The sequence below is a fragment of the Dermacentor silvarum genome, chromosome 6 (assembly GCF_013339745.2).
Source record: "Dermacentor silvarum isolate Dsil-2018 chromosome 6, BIME_Dsil_1.4, whole genome shotgun sequence".
NCBI classification, from domain to species: domain Eukaryota; kingdom Metazoa; phylum Arthropoda; class Arachnida; order Ixodida; family Ixodidae; genus Dermacentor; species Dermacentor silvarum.
The window spans coordinates 61,218,615-61,239,105 of record NC_051159.1 but is presented as its reverse complement, the minus strand read 5'-3'; the positions used below and the strand labels follow the sequence as shown (position 1 = coordinate 61,239,105).

The window sequence follows — 20,491 nt, the reverse complement described above, 5'->3', positions numbered from 1 at the left end:
CCGCAAAACGGCCGAACCAGCCACGGGTGAATTCGAAATTATTTCACGTGATCTTTATTCAGACTACTTTTATTCACCATGGCCAATGGGACCAGCTTATGGGTTGAGAAAGTCTGACTTAGAACCCGTTACAGAGTCCCGCTTTCGCCGCTTTCACTCAGCGCAATTCAAGAGAAACAACATCGAGGCCAGAAAAAAAAAAAAGAACACGTCGCGACTAGATACTAAGAATAAGCAAGAGAGCGGTGAAAAAATAAATTCAAATTGTTCGCGTATCAAAGATCTCGCGGGAACAATACTAATACCACACAGAACATTGGACTGCTAAGAAAACAGAAATTCTGGTCGAGATGCGACAAATGTATGACCGCAGAAGCAAGCAACATAGTAATACCGTAGAGGCCTGGGCTAGTCGATACGTACTCGACAGGGGAACCGCGCAAAAAAAAAATACACGGAAGACAAGAAGGGAAACACACACCAGCGCTGGTGTGTGTTTACCTCCTTGTCGTTCGTGTGTTTTTTTTTTTTTCGCTGTTCCTCTGTCCAGGACCAGAGCGTTAAGTTGGTTTTAGGTTGACGATAAGAATATTTGCATGATGTTGGAAAAGATAGTCTGAAACGATTTCATCAAGTGAAGTGGTTTCGGAAGGCTGTTGGCTTAAGAAGCATGAAATTTGATGTACTACTCCTGGCGTGCCATAGCTAGTACTAGGTCTAATTTTATAGAATATGATATACATACACGCATGTAGACAACGCCTAATCGTATGACTAGTTATCCTTCGAATCCTTGTAAACAGCTTAGTACAGTAAAAAAAGAAAAAGCAAGCATACGGCTGCGTTTTAAGTGCTTCACTCTTCGCCGCTGCAATCTAGAATGTTCGCAATGTAACGAATTAAACATTTGCGACGTCTAGTAATCTAGCCTGCAGCAAAAATTAATTGCAGTAGACTTTGTAAACAATTGTTTGCTGCGCAGAATGTGACGCAGCGCCCCCTCACCTTCATAATGTTCACTCTCTTTTCATCTCGGGATGCACTCATCTCCATTCTGATGTTGCTACCTTCCTATTTGTCACGACAACAACAAATGATTCATATTAGGTTTTAACATGCAATAGTGTACTAGCTCTAGGAGACATTTACAACGGACGGGTTGTGAGCTAATTGTGAGTAATATATTCTCGCAATCACCTCAGTACTCCTGTCTAACATACTGTACTGGGGCATTGATCATTTGATAATCTGTATTAATATTAATTTATTTTAGCTCTTTGCACACTGTGCCTGTTCCACATTTAGTGTAAAGAAAATTATTAATCTGTTTTGTGTAATTGCTATCTATCGTGTTAAGAAATGGGAGGCAATGTGTATTCGTGCTGCTTTCGAAAGTATCTGCCTCGCGTTTGTCGTTTACAAGCAGGGGCAATAGTAAAACATGTTTCCTTGAGTGTCTCGCAAATTATGAGCACAATTCAGGTCGCTTTTTTCATTTGTATGAGCTACGAAAAAATGAGACGATAATTAACGCATAAATATGAAAGCTGCTTTTTCGCTCCAGTTGCGCGTTTTGTGGGTTCCTGCGAGGGTCTGTTTAATGACGGTTTCCCTTAAAACTTGCGGGAGGATCCATAATTCTGCATAATAACCCCGGAGCAACGATGACGTGCCATCTAGTACTACACACAATATTTCAAGATATCATCTGTTGGTTCTCCTTTCTGTTGAACTAACAAAATATATGCTACAAAGGAGTAACGAAAATGCAGCAAAACAATTTATAAAGCAATTGCACGTCAAAGTCAGAAATGTTCTAGCTAAAAAAGAACATACCTTTTCCGCGACTTTGCTAACAGATAATATTATCGCAGTTTTGGACAGACCCCTATTTCTTGACATCAGAAAGAAACTAACCTAAAGTGCCTTCTGGAGACTGCAACTATCATTATTGATCAAAAATGCATCTGAATAGCACTACTCAAAACGGCAAAGTGCGCATCATGACAGAGAAATTTGATGCAGTCAGACGAAAGTTTGACATGCTCCCATGAAGCGGCGCCTCTTCACATTTCCTTTCCTTTGGATCAATATAGCTCGGCGCATAACGCCCCCGGTCTCGATTTCTCTCTTTTTCGTTGAAGCAAGTGCGGCCAATCGAGGCGATGCGCCGCAAGGAATGCTACACCGAGGGTTGCCGGCAGCTGCGACTGTTCCTGGAGTCCACTGTGAACAGGTCGGCCGATCCGTGCCGCGACTTCTTCAGCTTCACCTGCGCAGCGCCGCTGAAGAAGGAGAGGATGTCCAAAGTAAGCCGGAATACTTCCGTTATACTAAAAAAAAATGAAGTATTCTTCTATTGAATTTAGTCACCTGACAAAAATATACGTGTCACATCTAGCAATCAGTATTTTCGTCCCCTGGGTTGGTCGAAGAATTCCGATTTTTCTATTCAAACCCACTTGAAATGTTGAAATGCTCTCGTTAGGGAAACCCTGTTGAGAGTAGGTAAATACGAGTATTGTTGAATGCCCTTATTGTGAACGCACGTAATGCACATAATGTTGAAGTAAGAGTTGAAAGACATCCTATAGGTGCTGTATAGCCGGTGAGCTTGCAAGGCATACCCACTTGAAACAGTTTCTAAGGATCACACAGGTTTCGAGATATGCGCAGTGAAACTTGCGGTGAAAATTCACCATTGTTCCGCTTACATTTTTTAAGAAACAACAACTTTATGCCTTGAAGCACGAAAGTCACTGGAACGCGCCGTGTACTTCGTCGCACACTTTGGGAAATATTATGTCGCAACTGGCGTCATCCTGAAAATTTCTTCCAAGTGGACGCGCCTTTAAAGTTCACCGGCTACAATTTTTAAATTTCAGTATGTGCCATAAAGTAATCAATAAAATAAGTTTATTAGTGTTTTTCCTAATTCGTCAATCAAGCATTACGATTTTTGGGCGAGTGATGCCCGCTTCTTTGAGTAATCTAGCTTAATGACAAAAAAATATGCCATCTGCCACAAGCAATTTTGATGCGAAAGCATCAAATGGCTCATTGAGCGAAAAACCCGGCGTTTTTCTTATGTAGCAGCGAAACGGCACCTAAACTCGAATCGCCATTGGCTGCCGCGCCACGTGTCCAGCTGCGCCTCGACGGAGCAAAATGGGCGAAAGGGGACATCAGCTGCAACGATAGCGCAACAGGTGTGGAGTGAGGGGAGAGGGCACTGCTGCGACGCCACGTCACCCACGCTCTCGCTCTCGGCACGAGCGCTCCTCGACGGAGCAGAGCCAACGCCTCCTAGATAGCAGGTCTGTGCACTCTGCTTAATGACATCATGCTACTTCAACTGAAATTTCCACTGTGAAGCCCGGCGTAACGAAAACGTGGACGTCAAACTCACACCGCGGCTAACTCGGCAGCATCCCCCTTAGATTCTATGGCCATCGAGCAGGGTAGCATGACGTCATGGATTGAAGTGCACAGGCCTTGTGCTATCTAGGAGGCGTTGGCAAAGCGGGCGAAAGCGAACACCTGCTGCCACGCTAGCACTTCAGGTGTTGCGTGAGAGGAGACGGCATCGCCGCGTCGGTGGCATGAGGTGTTGGTACCGCAGGTTGCTGCTGCTTGCTGGCTCAGGCAGCACTTACCGCTTTGGTACATTAGTCCCAGCGCAAAACTCGAAGGACCACTCAGCGCCGTTCAATTGGACAATAATGCTTTCGCATTCACAACTCATAAGAAGTACGTGCTTAGGTGTCCTCGGATTTTCTTTCAATTATGTACGTCATTTTAAAAAGAAGACACCCGTTATACAGTAAGCTACTGGATAAGTCATCGTTATTTTGTGTACAAAAGTTTCGCATAATATCTTATTCTAAGGTTTTTTTTTGTCTATTATATGCGAGTGTATGGCGTAAATTTTGCCCAATTTGGGCGCTAATAGAACTCTACAGGGTGGGGATGTCTCTTGTTTTCTTTTTTATTTAACAGAGATCCAAGTTAAGGTGCAAACTCGATCCTTGTATTCTTACTAAATTTAGGAACTTACCAATTTTATGAAAACTCGAAATGTCCAATCAAGAAGTCACATTTCTTCTATCCCGCTCTGAACATTCTTTCAACAAGATGAAGAGCGCGTGTTCATTCATTGTAAGGAAAGTCTTTATTCCTTCACGCTTTTCTAAACAAGCGTAGTTAAGCGTTACACTGAAGGCCATCTGGCAAAGAAGGTACAAAATAAAGTACATCGTGCATTTGTCAACTGTAAATATTAACCATAAGATTCTGCTATTTCTGGATGCATGCTGACTCCTTGATGTTGATGAATATTTACGGCTGTCGCTTACGTTAGTGAAACGTTATCTGTCTGGTTTGATAAAGCTATAGCTGCGGCCATGAAAAGCTACGGTTGTGGCGATGGACTTGCAGATAAAGCAACCATGCGTGCCGCGTAAAAGACGTTCGAAGTAGTTATGCGATAGTAGGCGAGTTGTCATTGGGATGTCAACTTTCGTCGACATGCCTATGCAGGGTTCGCGTCAAATCAGGTGTCTAGTCTGGGGCTGCAGTAACTTCGTGGTGGCGATGTCACCATGTTCCCTTCAGAAGCGGCCCGGCCTAGGGCGGGGGCATAGCAGAGCAGGAACATTTATATTCCGCCCTCATCGAAATGAAACTCAAGACCTCGAAGCACACCGCCATGGACAGTCAAGAGACCCACGAAGGCGGTTCTCCCACCGAAATAATTGAGCACAACACTGCAGGGTCTGAGACACAATAAATGACGAAACACGGCGCTAGAACTCTGCCCGACGTCACCATTGTCTCACCCGCAGATGAACGACGACGTGCGCGCCAAGGTCATGGCCATGGTGTCCGCTGCAGACGTTCCCGATAGAGGTCAGAGTGCTTTCGAAAAGGCCGTGGCCATGTATCGGGCGTGCGTGTCGCTCTACTCCCAAAACCGGTCAGAAGCTGCGGACCTGCGCGGCTTCCTTTTCGGGCTCGGGCTCAACATCGCGGAGGCGAGCCGTTCCCGCGACCCGCTCGATGCCATGGTTCAGCTCAGCTTGGCCTGGAATTTACCGGCCATAGTATCCATCAATGAAGCCGGTGGCTCCAGGCTCGACTATCCGCACGAGGTGAGCAGATCAGTATTTTGTCATGTTGCCATATACACTATACCGACGGAGCGCTAAGGAGAGTGCAAAATGTTCCCTTGCTGACGACCCCGAACACGGTCCACATGCAAAAAAAAATTGTTTCTGCGGAAGACCGGAAAGTTTTCACTGTGACATATCGCCGCAGCAAAGATACAGCGAGTTTCAGCATTCGCAACTCCTTAATCCGTTACTTGTGCTGGCAACACTGCCCAAATGAACACAGATGGCGACGATAAATAAGGTCGCGGCAGCATGTTCGCATAGTGTTGTGCTCAAGTTTCTCAAATGGGGATGTCTAATTGAGGTGTTTCGACGAAGAAGAGAGGGGCCTTGCGGTTGATCACCTTATATTGATCCGTCTCGAGTATTTGAGCGACGAAACCGCGGAAGTGCTTTCAAATATCCAGCTTTAAAGCGAACCGGCGGTTGAAGAAGTCAAGTGTTTGTGCGTAGCTGGCCTCTTCAAAAGGTGCAAGCACTTATGCGTGGCGTTGCTCCCCTGATACAGATAAAATACTTTACTGTTGTCGACCTTCATAAGGAGCCACGTACTGCGACACAAACGAGGCCGCGTGCACAATGAGACGCCACCAGGGGACAAACATGGACGAGAGAAACCTTCCTGCAAATGAAATGTTCAAAAATATTTATTTGAAGGAGTGTCAAATAACGTTCCAATTTACAGTAGGCAATTTTGGCGTTAAAGAAACGCAAATTTACGTATACGTTGTTAGCGTTTTTCAAAATATTAGCTTGTTTTTAGCGACGCCTGCACACCAGCGCTTCTGCCACACGAAATAGCGGACCTGCCCAAGCCGATGTACGTACGTACATATTTTTTATCGTGGCGGAATGGCGTTTCTCACTTGAGCACGACGGTACTGATCAATTGTGTTTCTTTTTTTATTTCTTTTTTTTTTCTTTGCATGTTTGTTCAAGGCGTAGCATACAGCCATGAAATCGTGCCTGACCTAGAGCACGGTCTCTGTAGTCAGATTAAGATTTCACCGCACACAATTCGTTATCGTGCAACTGCACGCTGCTGCGTTGGCCTCGCTGTGCCCTGCTGTGACGATGAAATCGGTGTGGTACGCGAAGAAACGCGGCGTGTTGTTTGTTCGCTCGCCTTAACAAGTTCTGCGCACACGACAGGCGCCAAGACTGGTAAGTCAAAATGCGTTCTAAATAGCAGTATGGTGCAATAGAGTGTAAAGCCGGGCGAAATGGGTGATCTTCATGGTAAACGAATCGCAAAAAAGACGGCACCACAAGACAGAGCCTCTCCGGCGTACTTCTCTGTCTTGTGTTGGCGCTATTTGTGCGCTGCCTTCACCAAGATGGAATATGGTGCAACGATGTCTTGTCTGATAACTGCCGGGGTGAGTACATGTAGTGTGTTGTTTTTTTTTTTTTCAACAGCGCAAAAAGGGACAACACACGAAGACGAAGAAGGCCACGGGACAATCGGTTGCCTTCTTCGTTTTTGTGCTTTGTATTTCTTGCGCTGTTGTTAAAAATGCAGCTACACCGACGCACCCAAGTTTCCTCCCTTGTGTCGCACTGAATTGTGAGTGCTTCAAGTTGCTACGAATACGTTTCCTATAGATTGGCGCATGGCGGCAATGCGTTGGTTATGCAATCTTTCATGTATTGAAACAAACATTGTGTTTTGTCCTGTAGATTGGGTGTATCACTGTAGATTCAACAATATGAGCGGGCTTTTAAAACTTCTCTACCACTGTCATTCATCACCACCCTATTCCCTCGTGTTCCTGAATAACATGCAGCAGCAGGTTTAAATTATAATATTCGAGTAAAGGGCGCTTAACATCAATGCACAGTTTCCACTTCCAGACGGGATGCCATTTTATTTCGTTTATTTTTCTTTGACAAAAAAAAGTTGTCCTTCCGACATTTGCGACACGGTGACATTTTCTGAAGATGTGGGATTATATGGAAGCTTCGCTACCATATTACATATACCTTAGTAGCCCTGCCAACTTAGCCTTGCGAGTCGTCTTCGTGTTGCGTTAGACTCGCTTCACTTCTCCCACTTAATTATTATGAGTGCGTGTTTTCGATTTTCAGATTATTTTTAGTACGGACGAAAGCGAGTGGTACCAGGAGCGTCAAGAACGTGTCACCAACAAAACGTACGAGAGGTTCATCGAAGAGCATCTCCGATTTCTCTTGCCAAACGAAGACTTGTCCTCTATTGAAGAGATTAAAGAAAACATCACTAGCACAGAAACCAAAGGTAGGACGTGCAAGAGGACAGAACGCGAATCTCTTTTGGAAGAAAAAGCAAGTAAACAAAATGGTGCACCTTGTATTAGCGAAGGACGAAGCATTAATTTAATTCTGGGGTCAAGCACCTCGATATACGTATTTTTATCAAACGGCTAGCTTCACGAATGTGGGCCTAAAGAAAACCGATGATTCTTCAGATTACCACAGGAGAGCACGATGACGTAAGTCAGGGTCATTATTACACCTCTGCAATTTTATTACTCTGCGGTATCCGAAACGACAGTGCCTTTCTCTTCATTCAAGCCCGAACTCAGCTCACTGATAGGCATCCCACTTTTAGTGAGCACAGTTAAGTAAATGAATACATTTTATCATGCCCTGGCGACAGAAAAGCGGCAGTCACCTCATCGACTACCGTATCAGCCACGGAGGCTTTGTGACTGCAGTGCTTCTATACAAGCACAAATTCGCAGGATCGAATTAGGATCACTACGGCCGCATTTAAGTGGAGGCTTAATCTGAAAAAAAAAATGTCTTTTTACATACCTACGTTTAGGTGTGCGGAAAACAGCTTCCGAAGATCAGGCTCAAGTCTATCCTGACAATGGATAATATTTAGTTTGTATAGCTATCGAAATATTTTTATGTCTGTCTTTTTATAATTGAATACCTTTATATGTCCTTCCATAGCGTGGTCTAAAGATTTGTTTTATTTCGCATTATGTATTACAACTTGTAACGTTTGACTGACAGACGAAACGACGATCAACATTTGGCTGGGCCTTGCCAAGACGAAAAGACCCCCGGCCGTTTATTTGCCGCGGTTAAGTAGCCGTGTTCCCAGCGGGGAAGGGCGAACGAGGAAAGTAAAGCAGACGGAAGGGGGGAGAGGAGGACAAGGCGATATCGCCGAGGACGAATGCAGACAGCAGATAGTCCGGTCTGTTACATCTTCTCTTCACACATTTTCAAAACACCGATTTGATTTGCACTCGTTAACTTGATGGAAGGATGGCCCGTAGTGAAGGCGCTTCGGTTCGCTGCGCTGGCGTCCTGACCTGCGCAGTCCAGCCAGTGGGCTTCCTGGAGTCTCTGGGGGAGTGGCGTTGGAGTCCTCACCTGGATGAGCTGGTTCTGCCTGGTGACTGCCTAATGGGTTGCCCTGCGTGATGTTGCCTCGATGTCTATCACTGCACTCCGTGTCGCGTCGGGGTGCATCAGGGTGCCTCGCGTCGGGGTGCGGCTTACCGTTACCCACGTCGCTAACCTCACCGTCGAAGTTTTCGTCCGTTTGCAGCAAGTGCTGTCGGTTGCGTCTCAGGAGGCCATAGTCTTCTGTTTTTACCACGTATGATCGTGGTGCAGTCTCTTTTACCACTTTCGCTCGGCGTGACCAGCTTCTGTGTTTGATCCGGACTACGTTTCCGGCTTCCAAGGGTGGTAGTGGCCTGCCTCGGGAAGACTGACGCTGTTTCAATACGGGGATCCCTCCGTCGACATTGTATTCAGGAAGTGTTGCGTGCAGGCGGCGACCTTGCAGTAGTTCTCCGGGTGATTGACCGTTGTCAAGAGGAGAAGATCGATACGCCAACAGACCGAGCCATACATCACCCCGGGACTCGTGCGTTTTCTTTAGAATACGCTTCACGATCTGCACACCCTTTTCGGCTAAGCCATTTGACCGTGGGAACTCGGGACTTGACGTGATATGCTCGAAGTCATACCGGTGTACGAACAATGTGAACTCTCGCGATGCAAATTGAGGCCCGTTGTCGGTGCAAACTTGACTGGGAATGCCGTATCGAGAGAAGATAGCAGATATCTTGTCGATTACTTCCACCGCCGTGGTACCTCTCAGTTTCTCGACATCTGGAAAGTTAGTATGGGCATCAAACACAACAACGTAGTGATCTCCAGCGAATGTAAATAGGTCTATTCCTACGCGATACCACGGTCGGTCGGGCGTTGGCTGTAGCAGGAGGGGTTCACTCGGTTGGCTGTAGGCGTACTTTCGACATACGCTACAAGTTCGCGCTCGTTGTTCAATGTCACTGCTCATTCCCGGCCAGAAAACCAATCTACGAGCTCTAGCCTTACACTTGTTCATACCCAAGTGGCCTTCGTGAATACGCTCAAGAATTTCCGGACGCATTGATTTAGGCACAACTACTTTGCAACCCTTGAGAATCACTCCATTGACCACGGATAGCTCTTCCGCATACGGCTTCAGTACGCCGTCTATTGCCATGCCATCTTCCATTTGTTTCATAGTGCGGCTGAGAAGCGGATCTTCAAGGGTATCCTTTTGTAGTCGCACCATAGTCGCTTTGCTTATGATGCTGGAGACTACTTGCGTTGTGTGCACGTCCACGTCCTCGACTTGGTCACTTCCGCCAGTTGGTAGTGCGGCCCGGGACAGCATGTCTGCGAGTAACAGGTCCTTCCCAGGTACAAACTGCAATACAAAATCAAATTTCATCAGACGGATGAAAAACCGTTGCAGTCTGGGTGGCATATCTCCAATGTTCTTTTGGGCAATCGAAATTAATGGCCGGTGATCAGTTTCAACCGTAATCTTTCGTCCATATACGAACTGATGAAATTTTTCACAAGCGAAAACGATTGCAAGTGTTTCCTTTTCTATGTGGGCGTATCGTTCTTCACTCGGCGTCAGCGCCCTTGACGCGTAGGTCACTGGGCGCCAGTCATCCCCGTGTCTTTGCAATAATGCAGCACCGATACCCGTTCCCGAGGCGTCCGTCGTTATCTTTGTGTTCCTTTTTTCATCAAAAAGAGCCAACAACGGGGATTTGTAAGCGCTGCGCAGATCTGGTCCCATTCGTGCTCATGGGCTGTTGTCCACTCAAACACCGAGGATTATTTAACGAGGCTTCGAAGCAATGCTGTTTTGTCGCTCAATGCTGGCAGGTATTTTCGAAAGTAGTTCACGACACCGAGCAGTCTACGCACACCCTGTTTATCTTTTGGAGCTGGCATGGCACGGACGCTTTCGATTAAATCGGGACTAGGACGAATTCCGTCTCGTCCTATAACATCGCCAAGGAATGCAACCTGTGTGGTACAGAACACACACTTAGCTGGATTAAATGTTAGCCCTTCCTCCTGTGCCCGTCTCAGCACAGCAGTGACGCGTTCGTCGTCTTCTTCCTTAGAGTCGCCCCATATTAAAACGTCGTCTACATAGACGCGCACTCCCGGCAGCCCTTCGAACATCTCTGTTAACGTCTTTTCGAACACCTCGCTCGCCGATGAAATTCCGAAAGGAAGACGTAAAAAACGGTACCGCCCAAATGGTGTCGCAAAAGTGCATATTCGTGACGTGGCCTCGTCTAAAGGAATCTGATGAAAGCCGGCATTGGCGTCGAGCCGGGAGAAGTATTTTGCTCCTGCCAGTTCGCTCTCTATGTCCTCTCGTGAAGGCATAGGATAGTGCTCCCGCTTAATGCTCCTGTTCACTGCTCTCGGGTCCATGCAAATGCGAAGCGTACCATCCTTCTTGTGCACAACAACCAGGGGGCTTACCCAATCGGTTGGTTCATCCACCTTGACGATGATTGAGGCCTTTTCCATTCTTTGGAGTTCTTGTCGCAGGCGTCCTTTCAATGCTATGGGTACTCTGCGGGCAGGTTGGACGACTGGAACGGCATCCTCTCGTAGCACCATTTTGTAGGGTCGCTTGACGCAGCCGGTGCCGCTGAAGAGGTCAGGAAAGGCAAGCTGGAATTCCGTTCGCGTATAGCCTACATTCACAGCGTCCGCAGTCACCGGTATCAGACCAAACTGTTGGCATGCCTTTAAGCCAAGGATAGCTTGGCGCCCCTTTTTCACGATAAAGAACGAGACGGAATGCTGCGTTTCGCTTATCTCGAGATCTTCGTTTGCCACGCCAACGTGCTTGATTGCGCTGCCGTTGTATGCTGCGAGGACGGCCGCGCTCTTACGCGGAGTGCTTGCGTTGGCAATTCGGTTGAACAGGGATAGGGGCAGCAAATTTGCCTGAGACCCGGTATCTACTTTGAATTGTATCTCCAGACCGGCTATTTTGCCGCGAACCACCCAATCCGCTCCTATGGCTCCGGTGACGCCGCAAATGCTGATGCCCAAGATGTCAAAGTTTTCGTCGCCTTCTTCCAATTTGTGCACCTCGTTTATCCTGCGAGCATTGTTGCAGCATGCGGTGAAGTGATTTCGTTTCTTGCATGCATAACAAGTTTTCCCATATGCCGGGCACCGCTCGGGGGCATGTACCTTGTTACAATTTCGACAACGAGTTGCATTCGCAAACTTCGTGCGGTTTGTGGGATTTGTGAAGTCAACGTGCAGGCTTTCCTTTGACCATGCTGCGCTCTCAAGGGCAGAAAGCTCAGCGGCTTTGCAAATTTCTTCTGCTTTCTGCAAGTTTAAGTCTTTGTCACTTAGCAACTTTTCTCGAAGTTTTGCATTATTTGTGCCAAAAACCACTTGATCCCTAATCATAGATTCTTCAAGTGAACCGAAGTTTCACAGCTTTGCCTGCTTTTTTAAGTCCCGTAGGAACCGCTCAAAAGGCTCGGCCTCTTCCTGTGTTCGCAGTCGAAAAATGTGCCTTTCGTAGACTTCATTACCCTGGTCGACACAGTATTCTTCAAACTTCCGCACTAACGTGTCATAATCTTCTCGGTTCTCACCTGCGGCAAACGAGAAGTTGTTGTAGACATCGAGCGCCTCGTCCCCCGCGGTGCTCAGAAGAATCGCTGCTTTTACGGCCGATGGGCGGGGCTTCTCCGGTTCCGTAGCGGTGATGAACAGCTGCAGCTTCTGCTTGAACACCAGCCAGTTTTTCCTGATGTTGCCGGACAGGTGCAGCGGTTCCGGGGGCTTTACGACGTCCATCTAGTACGTCACATCCCACTTCTGACACCATGTAACGTTTGACTGACAGACGAAATGACGATCAACATTTGGCTGGGCCTTGCCAAGACGAAAAGACCCCCGGCCGTTTATTTGCCGCGGTTAAGTAGCCGTGTTCCCAGCGGGGAAGGGCGAACGAGGAAAGTAAAGCAGACGGAAGGGGGGAGAGGAGGACAAGGCGATATCGCCGAGGACGAATGCAGACAGCAGATAGTCCGGTCTGTTACACAACTCTGTGTTTCTTCTTTTCTGTTCCCATAGTTGTGCGAAAGCTTGTAATGTATCACGACTTGGGTCAAACTTTTTCTCGATACGTGAAATGAAGTGTACATTCTTTAAAATGTTTCGAGGTGTAATATTCTGTTACATTAGAGTGTACTAGAATGAGGAAGTGGGTCCAGCGGACGCCTTAGCAAGTGCCGATGGTGAAGCAAAAAACGCGGAAAATGTGGCGGCGCTGCCATAGCCTTATTCTGAATCTCCGGCCAATAAACGTTGGCTCCGGTTGTTTCGGCAGCGCTGATTGGCTGAGGCGAGTCCACGGGCTGAGTAGCTGTCGTTTGCTGGATGCACCGTCGTTGTTGCGTCGTTTGCGTTCTTTCCGCCGCTCTTTTTTTCATATTATTTACAACAGATTGGTGAGGAATAATCTCAGTGTTATTGCCACCGAGTATACGCCTGTCAAAGTTCCATGCAGCTGCGGTAGGGTCTCCGAGAAGCGACAAGCGTCCGGCCGGCGAGCGGGGCCGCTCATTCGGAAGGAAGTGACGGTGGCATCACCTGCATTTTCAATAAAAAATGCCTCAGCGCAGAGCCCTCGTAGGACCCACTCCCCCAATCTAGAACACTCTAGTAACATTGTCATTGTTGTCATTGGCCTGGATACCAGACATAAACAGGAGCCTTAAGACAGGCTATGTATACCTTCACCTCTGCTCCCGTTCATGTGTGCGGTCAGAACAAACAAAACTCCTTTTATTCATAACACCCCCCTCCCCGTTTTTTTTTTTTTTTTATTGTGACACTTACAGAAGTTCACGGTGCATACTTTACGTTTCCTCTCGGTCTTACTGTTTTCACTGCTGTGATTGTTTAGTGCCTTCGACAAGACCACCACGCACTTTTGCGCTTAGGAGTATCCGTTAACGCAGCTGACTTAAGCGCGCCGCCGTCTTGTTTCTAGCGCTTCTTCATTAGTGCAGTTTCACTTACGAGGCACTTATGTTATCTATGATAATGTTATCTTGCAGTTGAAGAACCTGAATGTGTCCGTTTGTAGGAAAATTGTCGACTAGCCATAGAGCGCATCAAAGAACTTTCCCGTGTGTGGCACCTGTGCCAAATTCTCTCTCAAATAACTGCTTCCGGGGCACTCTTGTAACCATATGCCCAAATAACAGCGCTATATACGACTCATTTCGGAAGAAAGGCACTTATATTGGCCATTGTTAGACGTTCAATACTTGACTTTATTCGGTAGAACTGAAATTCCTGAAAAAGAAAATTAACATAAAATTTGCTGCTTCCTTAGCCGGTGCTTAATAACTTGCCGTAACTTATGAATGCAGGATTTAAGGTTGAACACACCAAAGCGACGAGGCATTCTAAGAAGCAGGCACTCCTCGTAATTTCGGTAATACGTGCTAATTTTAATGCTCCTTTAAAATGTGAGCATATGTCCGTGCAAGAGGAAGGCGAAGATCTCGACGCATTCCGTACAATGACCACTTTTGCATCTTCACGCACATGAATGATGCTATCAAGTCGTGATAAGCGCAGTTTCGTCTTTCGGCAACCACAGATAGGTTACCTATCACTTGACATGTGAAAATCTCATTATCACCTCCCCCCTTCCTCAATATGGTGAACCACGTCATTTTCGCACGCCAATTAAAGCACTGCCTTATCATCATTGCAGCCAAGACAAGACAGGAGTATTGTGTTTGGCTTTAACGCACAAAGAACTTGTAAACTTAATGACCTCGGTTCACCGAAGTGCCTAAAACAACCATGAGAGCATGGTTGTTTTATGCATTTCGGTGAACATTTAGAGAAATGTGCGCAGACGTGCCTTGAGTGCAAGTTTTGTCTAGAATCGTGAGCACGTACAGGTCCGTGGTTCATTTGTTAATGTCTTAACGAGTTACTCTTACGTACCTTACAAAAACGTGGCTGGTGACCTAATCAAATTAATTAACTAAGTACTGAATTGACTACTTTATAGTTGTACCACATACCTGTCACAATATACAATCGCATGTGCAGTGTACAGTGATATGTATTCTAAGGACACCAAACTTGGATATTATAGAAGACGTTGCAGCTCAATTGAATGCGCCACTGAAAACTACAGGCTCCCACTGCTATGTTTAACAATCTCCGTTGTTTCTTTTCAGTTGTGAACTATCTCTTGGGCGAGTTTAAAGCTGCAAATGACCAGCAAGTTTCCCAATACCTTATTCGTGTAATAGACGTACCCAAATATCTCAACAACGTCGTTACCACTGGTGAGCTTTTTAAAATATGTCACTCAATGCCTCCTAAATCAAGTTAGAGAGCCTTTGTTTTTTAATGCTGTCTAATATAACCATTACTGCAATATTCAACGCATGCTTTTACAATTTAACATGGAATATGCTAAAACATCTGCGATAAATTTGGCTGCGGTGCCGAATAAAGTTCAACGATAAACGGTTACGGCTAGGCGGTTCTTGAATATGGAAGCCAAGTTGCGTTGCATAGTTAGTATGAAACACGCACGAAGTAAAAATCACGAGCCATTCCACTCTGTGAAGGTGGATGACCAGCGAAGCTGTTTAGCACACGACACAGAGGTGACACAGTATAGGGAGGCCGCCTATAGTCCGGACTCCCGAGGAGCAACGCGCCTGCGAAGAGCGACGCCAGGAACATACACACACGTGTAGACCAGAATGCAATCGTCGTTGGGAGCGCACAATACAAGCGGCCTCCCCATTACGCGGAGAGAAGAGGAGTGAAATTTAAAATGGAGAACGGGACCTTGGTGATATATACAAGCTCGACGGAGCCGCCGCCGCGGAAGAGCGCCAGGAAACGAGGCACGCAAGCGTTTGGAACGCAGACAAATAGAGGGTGTTGCGAACGTGTCAAGGGTAGTTGAAGGTTATCCCAGGTGTGATAAGGCTAGTTCAAGGTGCGTTACAGGTCCTGGAGCCCACTACCAGGAGTCCACAGAGGTATGTGTCATTGCCCTTGGACCCTTTCTGCACGACCACCGGGATCGGCCCACATTTTTCTACACGCACACGAGAAATGCACGGAAGCTTAGCCATAAGTAGCTTCGCTGTAAAACATGAATACACACAAGATGACGCGGGACGTTACAACTATTTATTCAAATCCATGAGGCCAGGTATATATGCCCAGAGCCAAAAAAACAATGGAAATGACAATGTGCACTTTACATAACAATATCTTTTGGATGTGAACATAAACAGTCGTTAGTTTGCATATTTTGTTGTGTGTCTTCGTGTTTTTGCTTCGCATGCGTTTCGAACCAATTATGTAACGCAACCGGGCTTCGGTGTTGAAGAATCTTATTGTGTTGCTTTTGTTGTTTTATTGTTTCTACGTTATGTTTTGTTTTATTGCGATAACAACTATATGGACACTCCAGGTGAATTTCCGCCGTCGGCGGCGCCGTAATGTTGTTTATAAAGTCCAAGTGCGATAAGATCGCGACTGCGCGCCGTATGCCGTAGGTGCAAGTGGAAGCTTACGAGGGTGAGCCGAGAAAGATGAAGGCTTTATCGCGCGCGCACATGGGACGAGGTTGGGGAGGATGCGCACCATCTTCCCGCGCACGCAAGGGGTAAAACCGGGTAGATGTGTGAGCGCTAGCAGGGTAGGAGAGGGGGGGAGGGAGAGGTGGCGCAGGGGGCCAGTTGCGGAGGCGCATGGCGCGGCTGAGCACGGATTTGAGCGCGCTATCTCGGAGGTAATCTGCGGTGGATGCAAATATTAGGCAACTCGAGTTAGCTTCAGGCTTCGTGTGCGCTGTTTTCGCGCGCGTCGTTTACTTCTAAACGAGATGTAGCATGCAGGGCTATTCGCTACCGCTCTTCTTCACGTCAGTGTCCATGTTAACGAGTGTCGGGGTCATCGAGTGAGATGTGTTCGTGTTTGCCTGTGCGCACGTCACACCATGATTCTTCAGTTTGTTAGTAAGAGAATGTTTACAGCCGTTTAAACGACCGATAAAACTAATATCCCTAATAACTTGTACATCTGTCACTTACCACGCTCCCCCCCCCCCCCCAGGCCGATGCCCTGTGAACCCCTTTATGGGAGTTTGTGCGTCAGGCCGGCTTGGCCAGCAGGTTATGAATGTGTAGTTGTTTTTTTTTTTGTTTTTTTTCATTGCGAACCCCGCCATTGACCCTTAACCCTGCTTAGGCTACTGAGCCATCCTTTTCATTAAATTTCATTCTCTCTCTAATAATTTGCTATTGCAATCAATGAATCGCATTTCGGGTGAAACTGTGTTTTTTTTTCTTTGTATCTTGTGGTTTCTTCGTTTCGTCTAGACCAATGGACAGCTATGGTCGAACGCCACAGTGAACAAGCCTACCGAATGGACGACCAGTTGGTCCTGGAGCCACTGTGTGCCAGGCTTACGGTGTTCCTACTCACCGAACTAGAGAGCGTCGACGTAGTGCGCCTGATATCGTGGAGCGCGGTGCGCCAACTCGTCCCCTACGCTGACGGCAATGCTCACGGGGGAACGCTGGACGAAATACGCAATCTGTGTTACGACGACGTCACCGACGTGCTCGAGGCGGCGCTTACATCCAAGTACATCTACAAGGGTGAGTGGGATATCAATTTATTTATTTATTTATTTATTTATACATACATACATACATACATACATACATACATACATACATACATACATACATACATACATACATACATACATACATACATGCATGCATGCATGCATGCATGCATGCATACATACATACATACATACATACATACATACAATACATACAATACTACATACATACATACATACATACATACATACATACATACATACATACATACATACATACATACATACATAATACATCATACATACATACATACATACATACATACAACATACATACATACAATACATACATACATACATACATACATACATACATACATACATACATACATACATACATACATACATACATACATACATACATACATACATACATACATACATACTACATACAGACATACATACATACATACATACATACATACATACATACATACATACATACAGACATACATACATACATACATACATACATACATACATACATACATACATACATACATACATACATACATACATACTGCAGCCCTGTTGGGTTATAGCAGGAGTGAACAAAAAGTGAACACGTACACATATTAAGTAGCAGATACAAACAGCACAATATAAAAGCATAATTAAAACATGGACACTTCCGGTGTGAACGCCATTGGGCATAATATGTCTAACTATACAATTATGCTAGAGCCTTCAGGAATTCTGACAATGACAATGACCAAATAGTGCGAGGTAATGAATTCCAATGATGAATAGTGCGTGAAATAAAAAAAAAACTGTACTTGAATATGTCAGTGCGTGAGTAAAAAAGTGCGAGCTTTAATGTATGGTGACTTCGAGTAAAAGATGGCTTCGCAATAGTTATAAGACTGGTATTGGAGAGATAGCATAGTGAATTGAAAAAACATTATAGTAACTTTAATGACTCATTCTTCCTGCGAATTGAAAGTGATTGAAGATGAGAACGCGTGAATAGCTCATGAAGGTGACAAATCGTGGCCATACCGACGGTAAATGAAGCGTATGGCTTTTTTTTTTTTTTTTGCACGGCATCGACCGCTACAATTTCGCAATGCCTATGTGGATTCCAGACTGCAGAAGTATATTCTAAAACTGGACGTATGAGTGATTTGTATGTTAGTAGCTCGGTTTGTTCTGATGCCTTGGTAATGTTCTGCGTAAGCAACCCAACGTTTTAGTGCATTCGAACAGATATATTCAATACGTTTGAACCACGACATGATGTTAGAAGTAAAAATTACACCCAGCTATTTGTAATGGCTCACCCTCGTCAGCCTCTGCACAGTAATAAAAAACCAAAGGGCATTGTTTTCTAGAAAATGTCCTTACCATGTCATTTTTTTAAGTTAATGGTAATTTGCCAAGTGATGCACCCTTTGCTAAAACATACAAATTGTTAATGCGATCATGATTATCAGGAGAAATAATTATGTCGTACAGAACCAGTCGTCAGCCTAGAGACGAACTTTAGACGCTAGATTACGTGGAAAATCGTTAATATAAAGTAAAAATAACAGCCGACTGAGCAGGAACCCCTGGGGCACTCCTGACGTTACTTTACCTGCATCAGAGTTAGCAGAATTAAAGTGGACGAAATGTGTACTTAAAGAAGGAAAACTTGAAATCCATGACACCAAATGTGGATTCTTTATTATGATAATAAGTTTATCGAGCAGTTTAGAGTGAAATACGCTGTCAAATGTTTTAAGAAAGCAATAAAAATAGCATCTATTTGATATCCTAAATCTTTGTTAAGACAAATGTCGTGAGACAACTCGGTTAACTGAGTTACTGGGATATGACCGCGCCGGAAGCCATGTTGAAAATGGGTTAGAACATTATTGTATTCAAGGAATTTCATAATATGTTAATTAATTATGTGTTCTGGTATTTTGCATGAATGTACTGTTAATGATATGGGTCTGTAATTAGAAGTTGCTTGTCACCTGATTTGTATAGATGAACTTTAGCTACCTTCCATGATGACGGGATTGTACCCCTGATCAATGACGTCTGGAAGATGGTGACTAGATACCGGGAGGTCCACAAGGAATACCGTAACAAAATTAAATTAGATATTCCGCCAGGGCCAGCACAATTCTTAGTGTCCAGATTCAGGATGAGCTTTAGAACTCGCTCTAAAGTAATTTCAACCCTATTAATTGTATGTGTTGTATCATGAGTGAAGGACGGAATGACAGAGTTATCTCTTGCGAAGACCGACTGAAAGTACATATTGAAAGCATTCAAAATGATAGAAGGATCTTTAATAATGTTATTATTTATTATAAATGAAGATGTTACACTGGCTGAGATCGAGTTCCGGAATTTTGGAGCCTTAGTTTTCTGCAGTGCCGCAAGCTGAGTGCTATATAGAAGAATTCTTTAGCGGAAGCTCTTTTGTGACGCCGTTCTTCTTTTGCTTGTGTGAATAAAGCGTGCCACTATGGGCTACCACAGCACTTTGAACGTCTGAACCTTGCAACATGGCGTGATAGGTCCAATAAATCACGATGAATCCAACGTTTGATATTAGTTTTATTGTATTGTTTTCACTGGCACGAGATGATCTACGCAGGACCTACTGGTGTTCTCAAAGGAATCCACTAGTGCGTCAACATCACCTGACATACTAAGCGCAAGAAAAGAATCAAAGCCGCTTGCTAACTCATCGATAATCGAAACGTACTCAGCTTTCTGAAAGTCTGGAAACGTGGAAAAAGTAAAATGCTGCTTTAAAACTTGACGGTTGAAAGACACAAAGACAGCGTTGTGATCAGACATTCCATCCATAATCGATTTATCTACCTATTCTATTTATTATCTATTCCATCTCTATCTACCTCATCACACGGATTATCGTTTGTTTCGGTCAAGAAGGTTTCCAGTTATTAACAGAAGGGGATTTGAGAGGAACCGGTTGCTCCTGTAGGTCAAAATTTATTAGCAGCGGCGGGCATTACGTATTCCATATTAATCGTCTATGCTGCTATTGTAGGAATGGAATGGTCGAGTCAGGCACTGGTTTGCCTGTTGCTGAGCGAAATGAGGTGATTGATTGTGAACCTCGAATAAATACGTAAATCATTGACGACAAATTATGTGAATTAACTGCTTATTTATTACTTCTAGGGCAAGTGCTAGCCTTCCCACCCTGACGGTTTCCATGACCTCAAGTGTACACTCTACTTGCCTGCAACTTCATACCTTTTTTTTTCTCTCTATTCTAATTCCTCTGTGTACCTTCTACATCCCGAACGCA

The 20,491-nt window shown here is 45.2% G+C and overlaps 1 protein-coding gene across 1 annotated transcript in view; it reads left to right on the top strand.

The window, feature by feature from the left end:
* The window catches only part of LOC119456686 (neprilysin-1), a 65,131-nt gene that overhangs the window by 38,327 nt on the left and 6,313 nt on the right, over positions 1-20,491 (top strand). Inside the window, exon 3 of the mRNA XM_049669023.1 lies at positions 16,901-17,182. Within this exon, the coding sequence (XP_049524980.1) occupies positions 16,915-17,182 (268 nt within the window). The 5' untranslated portion in view covers positions 16,901-16,914. The remainder of the gene's footprint in view (positions 1-16,900; positions 17,183-20,491) is intronic.